Below are 18,099 nucleotides of genomic sequence, written 5' to 3' on the forward strand. Positions count from 1 at the left end.
CATCCTGTGTTTCAACCTTTTAGGCCATCCTTTCTCCACAATAAAAGTGAAGTAACACATGCAGAGGAGGATTCTGAATCTGAATCCTTTCTGCACCATCACATGTCAATTAAGGAACAAAGAAATCTCCCCCATTCCTGGTTCTCATGCTGTTTGCAGGAATGGCTACCTTACAGGGCGTCTATAAAAAAATGATTATTATTATTTTTTATGAGAATAGGCTATTTGCTTATCGCTCAACCCCAACCTGGAAGACCAGTGGACTGCTTTTTGTCCGATCCCTACCTTTTACCTGTCTGGCCCTAGCAGCAATTAAAACTCAAACCGGCATAACTCTTGTGGTCATTGGAACACACATTTCTTCACACCATGTCAAGGTGCAGTTTCCAGGGAAGATGGTATTTGATTACAGAGCAAGCAAGTGATGTGGGGTTTTAACAATAATCACCCCACTGGATTACAATGATCCAAACCACATATTGTGTTTGATTTAGATCCAGAACGAGAAAGATGATTGGTACCATACCAGTAGAAATGTGAAAGGACTGAAATAAAGTAACACAATAACTACGCAAAAGACAAACTGCCCCGCCCCACCCCACGCCCAGCTAAAAATATACACATAGTACGCCATACAAAGAGCAATCCAAGTAAATACTACTTCTTTTAGGGCTGACCAAAGGATTACTGTTACGTGAGGGAATCAAGGTTGACTTTTTAAAAATCTAAAAATAATTCTAAGAATGCTTCCTGTCTCAATGCTTTGGACAAGAGAAAACAAATGAAAAGGACTTACAGCCTACACGCCATCTACGTCAGTGGTATTACACAACCTCCCTTTTAAAAAACATACTTCAAACAAATTCCTATACAGGATGCTCACAGGCTATAACTGACTGAAAACAAGTGCAAGATATGAAAGACATTCTGAAAGAAAAAAAAAAAAAGGCTTGTTTTCAGCCCTCTCTATGTCCCTAAAAAACTGTACAGGAAACTAAAAAAAAGTCTAATAGTCTGACCAACTACTTATGATGAATTTTAACCCTCTGATGATTTAAAAAACGAATAATATGTGCCTCTAACTTACTGTAAGGCTGCAAAATCAACTGAGGAAGGAGTTACATAAAATCACAAGACATTCACATTACCAAAATCCCAATGTGTATATTTCTATTTTATGTATTTGTAAGACACGAGCCATTACTTGGAAGAAGTATATAATTTTATACAGTATAGGATTATTAAAATATATCTATCCTTTTTGCCCTTAGCTTCCCCTTATTTGGTATGTCATGACTCTTCCTCTTAAATCTCCCTTCTATGCCCAGCCCCAGTCCATTCACATGCACTTAGGCCTTGTCTACACTTGCAAGATAGGGCGCCCAGGGCTGATTTAATGCACTCTAACTCCTGAGGCGTCCACACTGGCAAGGCACGTAGAGTGCCCGGACTCTGCAGCTGGAGCGCTCCTGGTAATCCACCTCCACAAGAAGCATAAAACTTGCTGTGTCCCAGCTGGAGCACCACTGTGCCAGTGTGGACGCCTTGGTCTATTAATGCACTCAGATCAGCCTTCAGAAGTGTCCCACAGTGCCTGTTCTAGCCACTTTGGTCATAATTTTGAACTCTACTGCCCTGCCCTCAGGTGACCAACCTTTAAATTCCCTGGGAATTTTGAAAATCCCCTTCCTGTTTGCTCAACCAGGCGTGGAGTGCTCATAGCGAATCTTTCCAGGTGACCATGGCTCCACGTGCCAGGCGATCCCCAGTATGGAGCAATGGCGAGGTGCTGGACCTCATCAGTGTTTGCGGGGAGGAAGCTGTCCAGTCCCAGCTGCGCTCCAGTCGTAGGAATTACGATACCTACGGGCAGATATCAAGGGCCATGATGGAAAGGGGCCATGACCAGGACACAGTGCAGTGCACGGTTAAGGTCAAGGAGCTGCAGAATGCCTACCACAAAGCCCGTGAGGCAAACCGCTGCTCCAGTGCTGCCCCCATGACCTGCCGTTTCTAAAAAGAGCTGGATGCAATACTTGGGGGAGACCCCACCTCCACTCCGAAGACCACCATGGAAACTTCAGAGGCCATAGCTGCACAGAGTTCAACAAGGCAGGAGGAGAAAAGCGGGAGCAGGGGTGCTGAGGAGGAAGGGGGCCCAGAGCCAGAGGACGGCTCAGCATCCCTACATGCATGCAGCCAGGAGCGGTTTTCAAGTCAGGAGGAAGGTAGCCAGTCGTAGCGGATGGTGCTTAGGGAAGAACAAACAGCAGAGGAGGTGCCCGGTAAGTGGCTTTTATTTTGGGAAGGTAGCTGTTTGGTGCAGGCTCTTGGGGCGAGGAGGGTTAGGGCTGCGTGCATGCCTAGATGCGGAATAGGGCGTTGATGTGCTCTCTCACATCATGGTAATCGGCCTCAGTAATCTCTTCAAAGATCTCATGCAGAAACGGGGCAATCCGGCTGCGTAGGTTCGTTGGCAAAGCTACTCTGCTCCTGGTCCCAGTAAGGCTAACATGTCTGCGCCACTGTGCCATGAGGGGCCGGGGGGGACCATTGCTGCACACAGGCAAGCGGCATAAGGACCAAGATGAAAGCAGCATTGGAGTAGAAGATCCTCCCTTGCTTCCCAGGTCACCCTCAGCAGCGAGATATCTTCCAGGAAGAACTCATCCTGTGGAAAACGTGGGGACAGTGTTCAGTATAGGGACCCTCTGCAGCTGTTGGCTCTCCCCAAGGCACAGAACCAACCCCAATGAAGTCATGCAGCAGTCCCTTACTGAAAATCAAAAAGTACAGGAGTGGCAGGAGACTGAAAAGAGGCACCCCCAGCAGACTGTAGATCGCCGGCAGGAAAGCACACAGAGTGGCTCATAAGCACTATAGAGCAAGAAGTGGACTCGATACAGGCGCTCACAGCAATGCAGGTGGAGCACATCCACGCCTGCCCCCCCTGCAGCCCTTCTCCCAAAACTCTTTCCCTTGTGCCCCCATGTTACCACCAACCCACTTCCCCCAGCACCCGGTTTCTTACCGCCACCAGCTGCCTCCAACACCTGTAGCTTCACCACCCAGCCCTGCAAACTACAACCCTTACCCACTCCACTCAACCCTCATCACCATGCATTTTAGCCAGCCTGAAGGGCAGCACTCATTGCACAGCACTCCACACAGGAAGGCTGAATGTGATAACAGAACATACGCAAATCTGTGATTTTCCCGTTCCCCACCCCGCCCTCTTCCCTCCTCCCACACAGCACAGATGTGTCATGCCATTTCTGTTTCCCCAGCAGTTGTGTTTCTTTTCAGTAAATGAATTTTTTGGCTTTGAAAACATTCTTTATTGCACTAAGTAAAAGATACTGTAGCCCAGGAAAGCAACAGGCACTGCAAGTCAGTGCATCATACATAGCAAACACAGATGCCTACTAGCATTGGAACCACTGCACTTCACTCCTGTGCAGGGCACCAAACATTACTGGTGGCTTTCAGCATCGAATTGCTCCCTCAAGGCATTCCTAATCCTTATAGCCCTGCGCTGGGCACCTCTAATAGCCCTGCTCTCTGGCTGTTCAAATTCAGCTTCCAGGTGTTCAATCTCCGTGGTCCATGCCTTTCACCCTTCCCTTCACAAATGTTACGAAGGATAGAGCATGCAGCTGTAACCATGGGGATGTTGTCATCGGCCATGTCCAGCTTCCCATACAGACGGCCAAAAGCACACTCCACAGTCATTCTGCACTTGCTCTGCCTGCTGTTGAACCACTCCTTGCTGCTGTCAAGTTACCCCGTGTATGGCTTCGTGAGCCATGGCTTTAAGGGGTAGGCAGGGTCTCTAAGGATCACAATGGGCATTTCGACTTCCCCGATAGTGATCTTCTGGTCTGGGAAGAAAGTCCCTGCTTTCAGCTTCCTAAACAGGCCAGTGTTCCAAAAGATGCATGCGTCATGCATCTTTCCAGACCAGCCTGCGTTAATGTCCATGAAACGCCCACAGTGAACCACAAGCACCTCGAGAACCATACAGAAATACCCCTTCCGATTTATCTACTCGGAGACTAGGTGGTCTGGTGCCAGAATTGGAATATGTGTCCCATCTATCACCCCTCCGCAGTTAGGGAAACCCATTTGTGCAAAGCCAGCCACAATGTCACGCATGTTGCCCGAAGTCACAGTTCTTCTGAGCAGGATGCAATTAATGGCCCTGCAAACTTGCATCAACACAATTCCAGCGGTCGACTTTCCCACTCCAAACTGGTTAGCGACCGATCGGTAGCTGTCTGGAGTTGCCAGCTTCCAGACTGCAACAGCCACCCGCTTCTCCATCGGCAGGGCAGGTCTCAATCTTGTGTCCTTGTGCTGCAGGATGGGGGTGAGCTCAGCACAGTCCCATGAAAGTGACTTTCCTCATCCGAAAGTTCCTCATCCGAAAGTGCAGCCACTGCTCGTCATCCCAGACTTGCATGACGATGTGATTCCACCACTCAGTGCTTGTTTCCCGAGCCCAAAAGTGGCGTTCCACTGTGGTGAGCATGTCTGTGAATGCCACAAGCAATCTCGTGTCATATGCGTTATGCTAGTCGACATCATTGTCAGACTCATCACTGTCAGTTTGTAGCTTAAGGAGTAACTCGACTGCAATTTGTGACGTGCCGGCGAGACCCATCAACATATTCCTCACAAGTTCAGGATCCATTCCTGCAGACCGAAAGGGAAGACAGAGCGTGCAGTACAAAAAACTTTGAAAGATGGCACTAAATGTGGATGGAAGCACAGGGATTGCTGGGATGCAAAGCGATGCATCACGGGGCATTGGGACAGGACCCAGAATGCCTCGTCCCTCCCCCTTCCCACAAGCCACAGCGCCAGAATGGGGAGAGGGGCTCTGTGGGATAGTTGCCCGTAATGCACGGCTCCCAATGCTGCTGCAAGTGCTGCAAATGTGGCCACGCCACTGCGCTTGCAGCTGACAGTGTGACAGCAGCGCTTTCCCTGCTACCGTCTCCGAGGGCTGGTTTAACTCCAAGCGCTCTACATCTGCAAGTGTAGCCACGCCCTTAGATATTTCTGGCTCTTTTCTGACTCTTTCCCATCCCCAACAACAAACTCCACTATGCCTAGCAGTTTTAATATTAAAACTATTTACATTCCAACGAGTATTTAATACATTTTATCATGTATTCTTTTATTTCAATTTCTATTACAAGTAATATAAGTGCCTATCCAATCCTTTAGATACTTTGGACAAAAAATAAATTATAATCCCTAAAAATATGTATAAATACAACAGTTTATCTTCAACCCTTATAGCCAAAATTACCAAACTTAATAAATAAAAGGTCAGTATGTTTTATTATATTCTCACTGTAGCATAAGTACTGACCATTTCCCTGCCCCCAAGCCAGGTTTGTCAACTATTATGCTACACCATGTACATTTTATTGTATAGTACATTCTACTGAAGGGAAAGGATGGTCACAGGACTGGAAGCCAAGGCATCTGTCTTCTACTCCCAGATTTGCAACAGACTCACTGTGTGACTTTGGACAAACCTATCACTCTGTGTTTCAGTGTCTCCAGTTGTAAAGCTGAATTCATAATTATTACCTACCTCACAGGGGCATTCTGTAGCTTAATTAATTAATGTGTGGAACAAATTAGGAGAGAAAGGATGATCCAGGGGTTTGGTCAATTGCCTTAGACTTGAGAGACCTGGATTCAATTCCCTTGCTCTTCCACAGGCTTCCTATGTGACAACAGGTAAGTCACTTAGGATATGTCTACACCAGTGTAAGTCCAGGGTTTGAACTCAAGCTCAAACCTAACTCTTCTTCCCTCTACAGAGGAATCGCACTTACCCAGGGCTCGGACCCAGGGTATCAGGACCCCACGGGATGGAGGGCCTGAGCCTGAGTCAAGCCGGGACCTAGGGTTCAAGACCTTTTGCTTTGCGGTGTAGATGCAGCCTCTGACGAAGCGGAGATTTTCCCTTGCTATGTTGGATGTGAGCCTAAATGAGTCTTACTGTTGAGCCTATGGGAGTTTTACTGTTTTGCATGAATACTGTGTGTGCCTCAGCTTTCTTGAGTGCTGCACCAATACCTCAAGTGGTAGGAATAGGGGTGTGTGACTTTGGCTGAGACCTCTGGGGCAGATGAGGCTGCTCCAGCTGCCTGCACGTACGCTATGGCCAGCGCCCTTCATAATCTGAGACCCAGGAGGGGGATGCAACCAGGTGATGACCAGGTAACTCTTTCCCAGGGAAGCGAAAAAAAGACAAGGAGGAGGAGCAACAGGGGTGTCTGAGGTCAGGTTCACTGGAAGCTGGGCATCTGCTTGGGGGAAGTGGAAGAGGGGAAGTCCAGGGACTTGGCTGAAAGCCACCGATTTCTGTGTTAACAAGTTCTGTGTTCCTGTTGACTAATAAACCTTCTGTTTTACTGGCTCACTGAGAGTCACTGCTGACTGTGGAGTTGGGATGCAGGGCTCTCTGGCTTCCCCAGGAGGCCCACCTGGGCGGATTCGCTGTGGGAAGCGCACAGTGTGGAATGGGATGCTGAATGCTCCAAGGTCAGACCCAAGAAGGTTGAAGCTGTGTAAGCTTCTTGCCCTGGCGACAGTATGCTCAGAGAGAGGAGGCATGCTCCCCCAGAGTGCCAGCCTGGCTTTGTATGGAGTAGTTTCATGGCATCGCCCTGGTGACTCCGTGACACAGCCACACTGGACTCATGCTCTGGAAGTCTGTCAAAAGTATCCCACAATACCATGGGTTGACTTTCTTTGTCCTCTGGACAGGCAAGTTTGGTGGTCATTCAAATTTTCCTACATTGCACCACCAACAAAAAGCTAGAGTAGCCACATTTTGGAAGGGTGCTAGGAAGTCTGGGTTATGGCTGACCGGACTCAGACTCACATAATGAAGTGTAGATGCTGGACCCCCAGGTTGGGACCCAGGGTTCAACAATTCCTAACCTGGGGTTACAAATTAGTGTAGCTATTCAAGCCATAGATTAACAAACCCAAGGTCTGCTAACCCGAGTTCAACTCACCCTGGGCGGACGTTCCAGTGTAGTCACACACTTAATATCTCTGTGCCTCAGTTCCCCTTCTGTAAAACTAGGATAATAGTAATTCTCTATTTTCCAGGGTGTTGTGAGGAAAAGTATGTTAAATGATTGTAAGGCTCTCAGATACTAATGCAGGCCATGTAAGTACCTTAGACAGATATATGCTTTGTGATCCCCTGATGGAAGCCTCTAAGGAAATGCAAGGTATTATTGTATTAAAAGATACAATGAATCACAGTACTACTAATATATATAAAGCTTCTTGCCCTGTGCATATAAGAATCTTCCTGGCTTTTCAGTATAGCATATATATACATATGCTATACTGAAAAGCCAGGAAGCTTCTTGATTTTAATAATTTGATGATGGTAGTCACTGTTGACATAAACCAGAAGTAGCACACTTGATATGGAAATGCATTTTGTCACGATCCAGTGGTTCTCCCCCACTATTGATCAATGGGTGAGGAATAAAATTTGCTTTAGAAGCAGTTTAAACGTTATAATTCCCTGATCAACTTTATAATAGGTACCATCAAGTAAGAGAACATTCTGTATTATAATAAGAGTATGGTTCAATAAATACTTGAGTTGGGCAATTGCTGCAAAATACACTTTCTGTATTTGTTCACATTTAAAGACAAATTCACTTCAGCCAAACTCACCGCTCTTTGCTATCTGTGAACATTCAAGCTTTATATACATGAATTCTTGAGGAAAATGCATGTTAAACTCATGAATTTGAGTATTTGTACTGGAAGTGGTATATTTTATATGGAACTCTGTACCTAGCAGCCTAAGTTTCCTAGGAATTATGTCCTGTGCAAAATTTCTCTGGTCCAGAAAGGAAGAGAATTCAAACATTCTAAAATTCACATTTGACTCAGTGAGAGTCAAAGCCCAAGCGGTAGTTATACTCATCCAATCAGGAAACAGAAACAATGGCCTGTGACTTATGTAACCTAGTACAACTAACCAACATAGCTTGATTTTTCAATAGCTGAGTATCAAATATTGTCAGTCTGTAAAGTTTAATAAAAATGGGAAAAAATTGTCAAGTTAGTTAGAATAGCTATCACGTTCAAAGAAAATGTGATTTCATAGACATTCTAGGAGCAAAAGAGGCTAAATCTCTTAAATAATAATTATCTGCAAATTATTTACAGCAGAACTTCAGAGTTACGAACAGCTCGGGAATGGAGGTTGTTCACAACTCTGAAATGTTTGTAACTCTGAACAAAATGTTATGGTTGTTCTTTCAAAAGTTTACAGCTGAACATTGACTTAATACAGCTTTGGGTATGTCTTCACTATCTGCCGGATTGGCAGGCAGCAATCGATCCAGCAGGGATCGATTTATCACGTCTAGACTAGCACTATCCCGTCGACTCCTGTACTCCAGCACCATGAGAGGCACTGGCAGAGTCGACAGGGGAGCAGCAGCAGTTGACTCACCACGGTGGAGACACCACGGTAAGTCGATCTAAGTACGTCAACTTCAGCTACGTTATTCACGTAGCTGAAGCTGCGTAACTTAGATTGATCCCCACCCCCCCCAGTGTAGACCAGGGCTTTGAAACTTTACTATGCAGAAGAAAAATGCTGCTTCCCCCCCCCTTTTTTAAGTAGTTTATGTTTAACACGGTGCTGTACTGTATTTGCTTTTTTTCTGCATCTCTGCTACTGCCTGATTGCGTACTTCCGGAAATGAGGAGTGTGGTTGACTGGTCAGTTCATAACTCTGAGGTTCTACCGTACGAAGCTATACTGAAAATTGTTCAGATTAAGCTTTCTGGGTGGCGGTGGGAAATCTGTAGTTAATTCCACTTCTTTGGTTTTATGCTCCCTAAACTAGCAGGAGTTGTGAAGAGAGAGTCTACTCAGGCTCCATGAGGCAGAATTGCTATGACAGCAGAAACATACAAGTCCTGGGAGGTCCAGGAGTGGAAATACACGAGTCCAGCAACTATGATGAGGGAGACATCAACAAGATAGAAGAAAACGATATGCCCCTCCCCATCCTACCCAATAGTTTTATCTCTGCTATGGAATAAAAGAACATTTCACATCTCTCAGTAGAGACATCTCCAGGTAATTAGGGGAAGCCAAATCTCATCTTTAATCAGAAAAATAGTGAGACTTATAAAGAGGACCTTGAGGATGGATAATGAAGGCCCTGATTCAGCAAAACACTTAAACCTATACCTAACTTTAAGCAGGTTAGTAGCTCCACTGGCTTCCTCAGAAGTCCAGGCAAAATGTAGAGAAATCTCTTAAATATTAACAAAAACAAAAGACTTATATTGCAAAGTTGGTAACGAGTTAGTCATCATTTCTTTGAAAACAAACAGGATCTCAAACATGGAAATGTTTAAAACTCTGTAGCTTGACTTAATTTCTGTTTGCAATATGGATGAGAAAGCATGAGCAACAAAATCACTGGCCTTCTGGGCTTAAGGTAAAGCCCATCTCTTTTCCCAGACATTTGTCTAAGAAGAATGGGAGCAACTGATTGTAATGAAAGTTCTTTTTATGTCCACAACTGAAAGACATGGCACTGTATGAGCTTGTGTGTGTTTACCATATTTTGCAATGTGCTGTGAACCATATGGAAGGACATAATTCATAAATAAAAAAAATTATAAATTAAAACACTTTCAGTGAAAATTCAAAGTGTTGTAAACAGGAACACCCCACTAAATAAGAGATTTAAGAGGATATTATGTCATAACCAGATGCACAGTGAGCACAAGTAAAAACAAATTTTTGTACCTTTTTATCAAGAGGTACAATATTACCATTTCCAGTGGTTTGCCCCACCAAAAGCACAGAGAACGAAAACAGTAATGTTTTAGGTCTTGAAGTTGTAGAGGTCTGTGAGGACATCACGTCTGTCTGGGAGGAGCTCAGTGCAGGGTCAGGACTTTGCTTAACAGTAAAATGTGAAAGAAAACTTGCACCCACATAAGGCAGCTGTGAAGTGCTCTGGTGACATCACATAATTTTAATTCAAATAACTCATTAATATCAAGAGAAAACTTCCCTCAATAGATTTGCAGCTTTCCATGCACAATTTTGAGATACCTGGGGGTTCAATTTTAAAATGCAGGAACCTACATTAGGCACACAAAATTTGAGAGCAGCTCATATACATGTAGAGTCTGGATAATTGTGGATGCAACTGGTGACTATCTGAGCAATCCTATAATCTGCATCAACAAAAGCAAGATATGTGGAGGAAAGTGTATGCATAAATTACAAAATACCCACATTTGAGAATTTGACCCAGTGTGTTTAATACACAGCATACACTAACAAAGAACACTATTTTATTCTGTCTTGCAATTCATTCCTCTTCTTCTCCTCCTCTAATAGTTTTTTTTACAGTTTTTATTTGGCCATGATATTTTGTCATGTTATGTTTGGTATCATTGCCTATTCCTAAGACTATAACCATTAAAAGGCAGATTTAAGAACTACCATAATCTTTTGAGTGTCTTTATTAAAAGCTTTGTACTCCGCCTTCTGTGCTTATACATTTAAAATAATATCCATCCTTTCACACTATTATACATGTATTTTTACAATACGTGAACAAAATATAAACAGATGAGAGACAGATAATGAGGGTAACAGCTAAAAACAACCATAAAAAGGTTAAGCTTATTTCTGACAAAACGTATTAAATAAAATACTGAAATAAAGCATATTTTTGAGCCAGACCACGAAGACTCCTTTAGAGTCATTACAGTCAATCACATCAATAAGAACTCAGGGACATTTAAATCATGTGGATTATTCAACTGCCATGCATGAGTCTGCATTCTAAAACTTCTTATGAAGTTTTGGGGGAAGAAAAATTATGTAGTATGAGAACGTAGCTCACCAAACGTTTCCCAAACGTGATAAGTATGTCATTCTAGTTTCTAAAATGCACCAAAAGTAACAGTTTTCCCTCTAGACCCAAAGCCAGCAAAAATTCTACTCAGAATTAATTATAAAAACACTAGAGGGAAAGGAAAAACTTGAAAGCAGGGTGGATAAAAATCAGTGATTTAAAAAAAAAATTGGATTTTTTTTATTTAAATTGGATTTTTTTGATAAAATGTTTTAAGGAAAAAACCTAGCTAAAGATAAAGATATCTTTGAGCTATAAGGTATCTCATCATGGAATAGGGATTATAAATTCTAATTTTATAGTACGAGACAATATAGTCAAGTAATGTTTAAGAAAAGTTTTGTAAATGAGTTCCAATAGTTCATGGATTAGGGACCCAATCTTATGGGGTTCTAGGGGCTTCTGTGTAGATTATTTAGGTTAATCTTTCTATCTACCCAATGGGACTCAGTGCTCAGTCTAGAAGATATCATCAGAGATGCTTAGTTTTGCAGTTCTCAAACTGTGGATTTGTGTCTCCAGAGATAACATGCTTGTTAAACAGCAAAAATGTTTTTAAATAAATAGATAGAGGTGAGAAATAACAGACCTCAACTCTATTGTCCTTCTGCACATTTCTGTACACAGAGTCAATCCCTTACCTCTCTCTAAAAGTGCAAAGTTTCAAAAACTTCAATGAATAGAAGATTGTTCGGGGTGGAATAGATCTGCACAAGGAGAAGAAGTCTGGAGATAAACGTGAGAAGGGAGAGACAGGCAGTAGGAACAAAAGTGAAACTGAAGTCCTACTTCCAGAAGTCTTGAGGTCTTTCTGAGTGTAGCCTTCACTGATTTGAGATCTACCATACCACTCTCTCACTAGAAGGGAAAACCTATAATGGCAATAGACCGTAAAAGAGACCCAATTTGGGAATATTTTAATGAAGTTCCTCTACCTGTGAGTAAGACAGGCATGCACGCAAAATGCAAACTGTGCAACAAAGAAATACAAGGCCCAGTTACCTGAATGAAACAGCATCATGAGAAGTGTTCCTTCTCAGGAGGAAGCTGCGTTGAAGATGATGAAAGGAACATGTCTGAACATGCAGGATCATCAGGTTGGTAAACTTTTTTATTTCATACTTCTTTCTTAAGGACTGCCCGTCTCCCCTCTGACCTATTCTTGAATTCTCATGTTTGAGCAAAAAATATAGTTGTTACTCTATGGTACTATCATTTTAGATGCAGTGGTGATAATAAATAAGTAGCTGAAATAGGCGGATCTTCTTTTTTACAATTTCACCGTTAAAGTAGTACCGAGTGTCCGTGAATGCAATGAGTAATACTAAATGAGCAGTATGGTAATAATAATGAAATAACGGCATTGACTTATTTTGTTTAGGAGAATCCATCCTCAACATACAGAATTCTGAAGACTGTCCACCTTCAAGATCACCATTTTCTATAGTTTCAGAGTTATCTGCCAATGATAGTGTTTCAGTCACATCATGTATGTCACATAGCCACAGTATATCATCTACAGCAAAAAGAAAAAAAAAATCTCCATCATCCAGAAACAACCATAAGTCTGTGATAAGAACCAGCAGATTACAAAAAGAGGTAATTGATGAAAAAAATTGCCCAGTTTGTTTATGCAACAAACTCTCCTTTCCATACGAGTGAGAACCCACACTTCATTAACATGGTTCAGTCATTAAGACCAGGATACAGTCCACCCAACAGAGCAGATGTTGCAGGCAAATTGCTGGATAAAGTGTATGACAGAGAAATTGAGCAGTGTGCAAAAGGTCTAGAGAGTGGAATTGTTAACCAGAGTCTTGATGGGTGGAGCAATGTCCACAATGATCCTGTTGTATGTGCTTGTGTGACAACAGAAGAGGGGAATGTCTTCCTTACAGAAACAATTGATACATCAGGAAATGCGCACACAACAGACTACTTACAAGAAATAGCAGTAAAAGCTATAACAAACCGCAGAAAAAAAATTAAAATGTCTAGTATGCAGCTTGGTCATAGACAATGTTTCAAATGCATCCAAGATGAGAAGAAATTTAGGAGAGAGTGAAGAGAGTCTAAAGCTAACAACATACGGTTGCAGTGCTCATTTGATGCACCTCCTAGCACAAAGACTTCAGTGTTCCAGAAATAAAGGCTAATATTGTTGAAATTGCAAAATACTTCCGTAACAACCACTTTGCAGCAGCTGCTCTGAAAAAAAGTGGGAGAAACCAAGCTAACTCTCCCACAAGACGTGCGAGGCAACTCAGTAGTGGACTGTTTTGAGCACTAGATCAAAAACTGGCCTAATCTGATGACAGTTGGTGAACAAAATCGTGAAAAAACAGATGGCACTGTCACAGCCAAAGTTCTCAACATTGGGCTTAAGAGAGATGTTGAACACATGCTGAGTACCCTGAAGCCTATTTCTATAGCCTTGAACAAAATGCAGGGAAATAGCTGTTTTATTGCTGACGCTGTTGAAATTTGGAAGGAACTGAGTGAGATCTTAAAAAAAGAGAAATATGCAACAGAGTTAAATTACAAGCATTAAAAAAACAAATGGGACAAGCACTATCTCCAGCTCATTTTCTTGCAAATATGCTCAATACTCGGCACTAGGATCAAACCTTACTTAAGTTACAATTCTGCTGAAGAAGAGGAGTTGGCTATCACATGGACATCCAGCAATCATCCCTCCATAATGCCAACTATAATAAACGTCAGAGCTAAGGGTGAACCATTCAAGAAATATATGTTGCTAATGATGTTTTAAAGAAAGTCATAGTGAACCAGTGGAAGTCACTTAAGGACTTGGATTCAGAGACTGTTGAAGTGATAATCTCACTTTTAACCACTGTAACTTCTTCTGCCAGCGTAGAAAGAATATTTTCTTCCTTTGGACTAATTCATTCCAAAATGAGAAATTCTTTGGGATCTGAAAAAGCAGGAAATCTTGTTTTGCTTTTCCAGATTATGAACAAACAGGAAAATGAAGATGAAGATGACTGAGTTAGCTGCTGAAGCCAATATTTTCGGTTTCTCACGTTGACCTGGCTGACATAGTCGATTTAATTTGTTTTTGTTTTTTTAAATAATTCATTCAACTACTTCACTTCAAAACAATTTTAACAAAAACAAACCTGATTTTAAAAAGCTTGAATGCTTAACTAAATTCAAAAATTCATATGCTTGTTTTGTTAAAAGATTATATATTTGTTGTTGAAGAAAAAAATCCAGAATACATAACTTTGTTGTTTTAGTTAAATAAAACAATTTAAATGTCTGTCCGGTGATGTTCCCCTCCTAATGCAGCATGGCAAGAAAATCCTCCAAATACTAATGATTAACCTGTTGAACTGAATAGTTCACGTCCCAATGACTTCATAAGTATGTGCTTGAATTACCTTTGGTAAATGCAATAACCAAACCATCATTCATTTTCTGATATAGCTGTAAAACTAATCTGAAAAGTTTTCAAAATAAATCACTTTAAAATATATATAGTGTATACCTTCTAAAAATGAAACCTACATCTATATGTGAGGTGTGAAGAATATACATTAAGGTTATAACAACCAACAAGAATGTACTTTTATGTAGAAATCCATGATTAAATCCAGTCTGCCTGACTAGTGATTTAAATCAAATCCACCCTGCTTGAAAGGCACTGAAAACAGTCCAATCCTTTTTCTTATTCTACATTTTGGAAAGAACAAATGTTTTTTCCACATTTTCTCCTTCCACATTTTATAAAAAATAAAGGCTGGGCAAATATGTAGCTTGCCAAGTATCAGCCACCTAAAACAAGGCTTTATACATGGAAATAATGACAGATCTTAAGCTATAGTGGTATTAGTGGGTGCTACTAAAATAATACATCCTATTAGTATCATATGATAACGTACACAAAGGTTAGCTCATTAAAATGCCTCCACTGAGCATTATTGCCAAATAAAGTGTTCTGCCATAGAAGTGCAACTAATTTCTTCTATAAATTAAACCACCTCTAAAACAGCTTTTTTTTTTTTTTGTAAACTACACAAACCCTGTGTTTTACATTAAAGTGACCTTAATCTTTCACTACACAGGAGGGATGACTGTTAGCAATGAACTGCTGTAATTACCAGGGATGTAATTATCTGTAAACTATTTCAACACACGGCTATGCTAGCCTGTGTTCTCCCAATTTAGTAATGGTCATCTCGGACTGGGGAGGGGAACTACTGCATCATGCACACAGTGAAGAGTTGTTTTCAACACTCCAAAAATGTGGCTAGTGGGAATTATTCACCTCACTGACATCATCAATAATAATTAAGAGGTCTATGAAAATTAATGTGACCCCTGGTTTATCCTATGTGATCATGCTTAGACACCAACGAGGTCCACTATTCAAAAAGAAACTAATACATTCTGATATCAACACTATTCCATATAAGGTGCAACTGAGCTCAGAATCAGGCTCACTTTTTGTTTAGGCTCCATCAATAGCTGTATTCAAATTAAAAAATACATATTTAAACACATGGTATCTTCTTGCCCATTTTGATGCTATCAGAGTCACTGTAAAGAAGCAGGCTATTTTGATATTGTCTTTATTATAATTCCAAAAAAGCGTTATTTTTTAAAACTACATTTTGCAAACAAGTCCATTAAAATGGGTATTTTTAGCAAGATGGGAAGTGAAATCCTAAAATATTTAATGTTAATGAGCAGTAATTACATCCATACATGCGTAGTACAGAGAAATATAGAGATATATATGAGGATTATGACTATGCTGGAAAACTGATATGTAAAAGCATATTCACAGCATTCGCTGTAGCACAGTTAACGAGTATGAGGTATTGCAGAAATCTCACAACTGAGTTATCTTTCTCTGTTTGGCTAGGGAATGAAATATTGTACGTAATCAATGAAAGCCTGTTAGTCTTTGCAGATCCTGCAGGGTTCTGTAATAATGGCATAATTTGGTATGGTACCATTTCTTCTGAACCAATACACAGTGGACTCCACAGAATTCTCAAAGTAAGTTCTTTACACTCTTTTTTGGCCCGGGGGAAGGGAAGGGGGGGGCGTTAACGGCACTGTATGGGTATCCAAGTTCAGAGCAGCCTTAATTCTGAACTTCTTAGTTTTGTGGATTCAATTAAAATCCTTAACATTAAACACTTTATAAATATAGATTTACACCACACTATTTAATAATGAGGATTTTATATATACTTGTGTGTGTGTTGAGAGAGAAAGAGATACACACACATACATGTCATTCTTGGTAAATGCTTTAGTGATACTGTGCCTCTTTCAACACATTTTTGTTTTCTTTGTGAGGTTTTGTAACCCCTTTGCACTTAAAAATTTAAAACCACAACTCATATATTAAAAGAGTAAAAGGACTCATTTCTTCTCTTTCAGCCATTAACAACAAATGCACAATTGAGTAAAGGATGAGAAAGCTATAACGTTTAGCACCATCAGCACATATTCAGGTTTTGCTTTTATTAGAAACTTAACCAACTGTTTCAAAACAGTCAGTTTTGCTCACATTATCAGGGTTTGAAATGTTACTAATCATTATTAGAGCAAAAAGAAAGTGAAAGATCAGTAAAATAAAAATAACAAAAAAATAAAAGACCATAATGTATTAGTAACCAGCAGGAATTGCTTTACACAGATGAAAACAAAGATTTATAAGGAAACAGCTGAAACTACTTTGCAAAAGTTGACTTATCCCTAAGTCTCAACAGAAGAAAAACTAAAAACACTATGAAAAAACAAGGGAAATGCAACTTAGATAATTGGGATAATTAAGCCGCCTTTATGTATTGTAAATGTATATATTTTTATTTCAGTGCCCTTAAAAAATCATTGCTTATTTACTCCATTTTAGGGCACTGATTCTCCTACTCATAAGCTGTTCACTGCTCTCCAAAAGGAGTTTACATACTTCATTTTTAATATTGAACTCCAGCTACCAGTGGCATCACTGATGCTGAAATTTAGGGGCAATGTACATGCAGAATTTAACTAGCCTACTAATAAAGAGTATTTTTCCCTTTCAATTCCCCTGTAGATGCAGATCACATGCATATGATGACTCTATTAGTCTGACTACAATGCTGTTTTCTTCTGTGTAGTACTTAGAATTGGCAAGAGAAGTGGCCTTCTTTTCTAAATAGGCACAGTCCAAAATAATAATATTTACCACTTCCATCAGACTTTTCACATTCAAAGCACATTACAATATTAACTAATTATCAACTTTTTTTTTTTTTAGTCCTGTCTCACCCTCCTTATTTCATCCCACCACTTTCCCACGAAAATATTGCTCCGCTGTGCACATGCCTGTAATATCCACACTACTGATCTGCTGGATCTGCTCCACTGCCCATTGATTAGAATAAGAGACAGCAAAATAGTAAGATTTAATGGGAGAAGGGGGGGGGGAAGGGTGTCAGAACAGGTAGGAGGAGGAAACTGAAGGGGGGAGAAGGAGGACATCATAGGACCAAAGGGGAATGGCAATGGATTAACATTGATAAGGGAAAAGGGGGAGGAAAGGCAAAAAACTCGAGACAAGACATAAAAAGGCAAAAAAGGGGACTAAAAGTAAATGGTGAAAATATAAGAAGTGGCACAGGACACTGAAAAGGAAGAAGGAGAAAAGAGATGAGGAAAAGAAATAAAGAGGATAAAAAAAGAACTAGAGGAGGTGAAAATATTGCACAAATGGCAAAACGTTAGACAAAAGGGTCTCTGAGCAAAGAAGAGCTAGAACAAGAGGGGAAACAAAAAGGATGAAAGAAGTTTGTGAGGAAAACAAATGAAATGTAACATTAAGATAGTACAAGAAGGCGCGGTGGGAGGGGGGAAGAGAGAACTTTTAATTACTACTCTGGGAGCTGGCTCTCACCTAGGGTCACTCATTATGTTGCCTTGATCCATTGTGAGCTGCTCCACTGTGCAGAGCAGCACCACAGTCCTAGACGAGCTTCCCCGCTGTTTTGCGGTCCACTTAATTGCAGTTAGTACTACTAGTTTCTACAGCCCATATCCAGCATTTGTTATCTTCAGAAATTCATTTAAAAAATATTTATAGCCAGTGCCTCAAAACTTAGCTCTTAAAAATGCAGCT

The 18,099-nt window shown here is 41.0% G+C and overlaps 1 protein-coding gene across 25 annotated transcripts in view; it reads right to left on the minus strand.

Annotated features, from left to right (window-relative positions):
- Positions 1–18,099, minus strand: part of AOPEP (aminopeptidase O (putative)) — a 412,311-nt gene that overhangs the window by 89,099 nt on the left and 305,113 nt on the right. The window contains exon 19 of one of the 25 annotated variants that reach the window (XR_012668547.1): positions 1,655–2,671. The exons of 23 other annotated variants lie outside the window; for them this stretch is intronic. Coding sequence is in view for 1 of the 2 variants with exons in the window: in XM_075128669.1 (XP_074984770.1) it covers positions 4,675–4,695 (21 nt within the window). In the remaining variant the exon portion in view is untranslated. Of the gene's footprint in view, positions 1–1,654; positions 2,672–3,347; positions 4,696–18,099 lie in introns of those variants that run through there. One more of the 25 variants, XM_075128669.1, reaches the window with a different exon arrangement.

The sequence above is a fragment of the Caretta caretta genome, chromosome 5 (genome assembly GCF_965140235.1).
Source record: "Caretta caretta isolate rCarCar2 chromosome 5, rCarCar1.hap1, whole genome shotgun sequence".
Classification (NCBI taxonomy): domain Eukaryota; kingdom Metazoa; phylum Chordata; order Testudines; family Cheloniidae; genus Caretta; species Caretta caretta.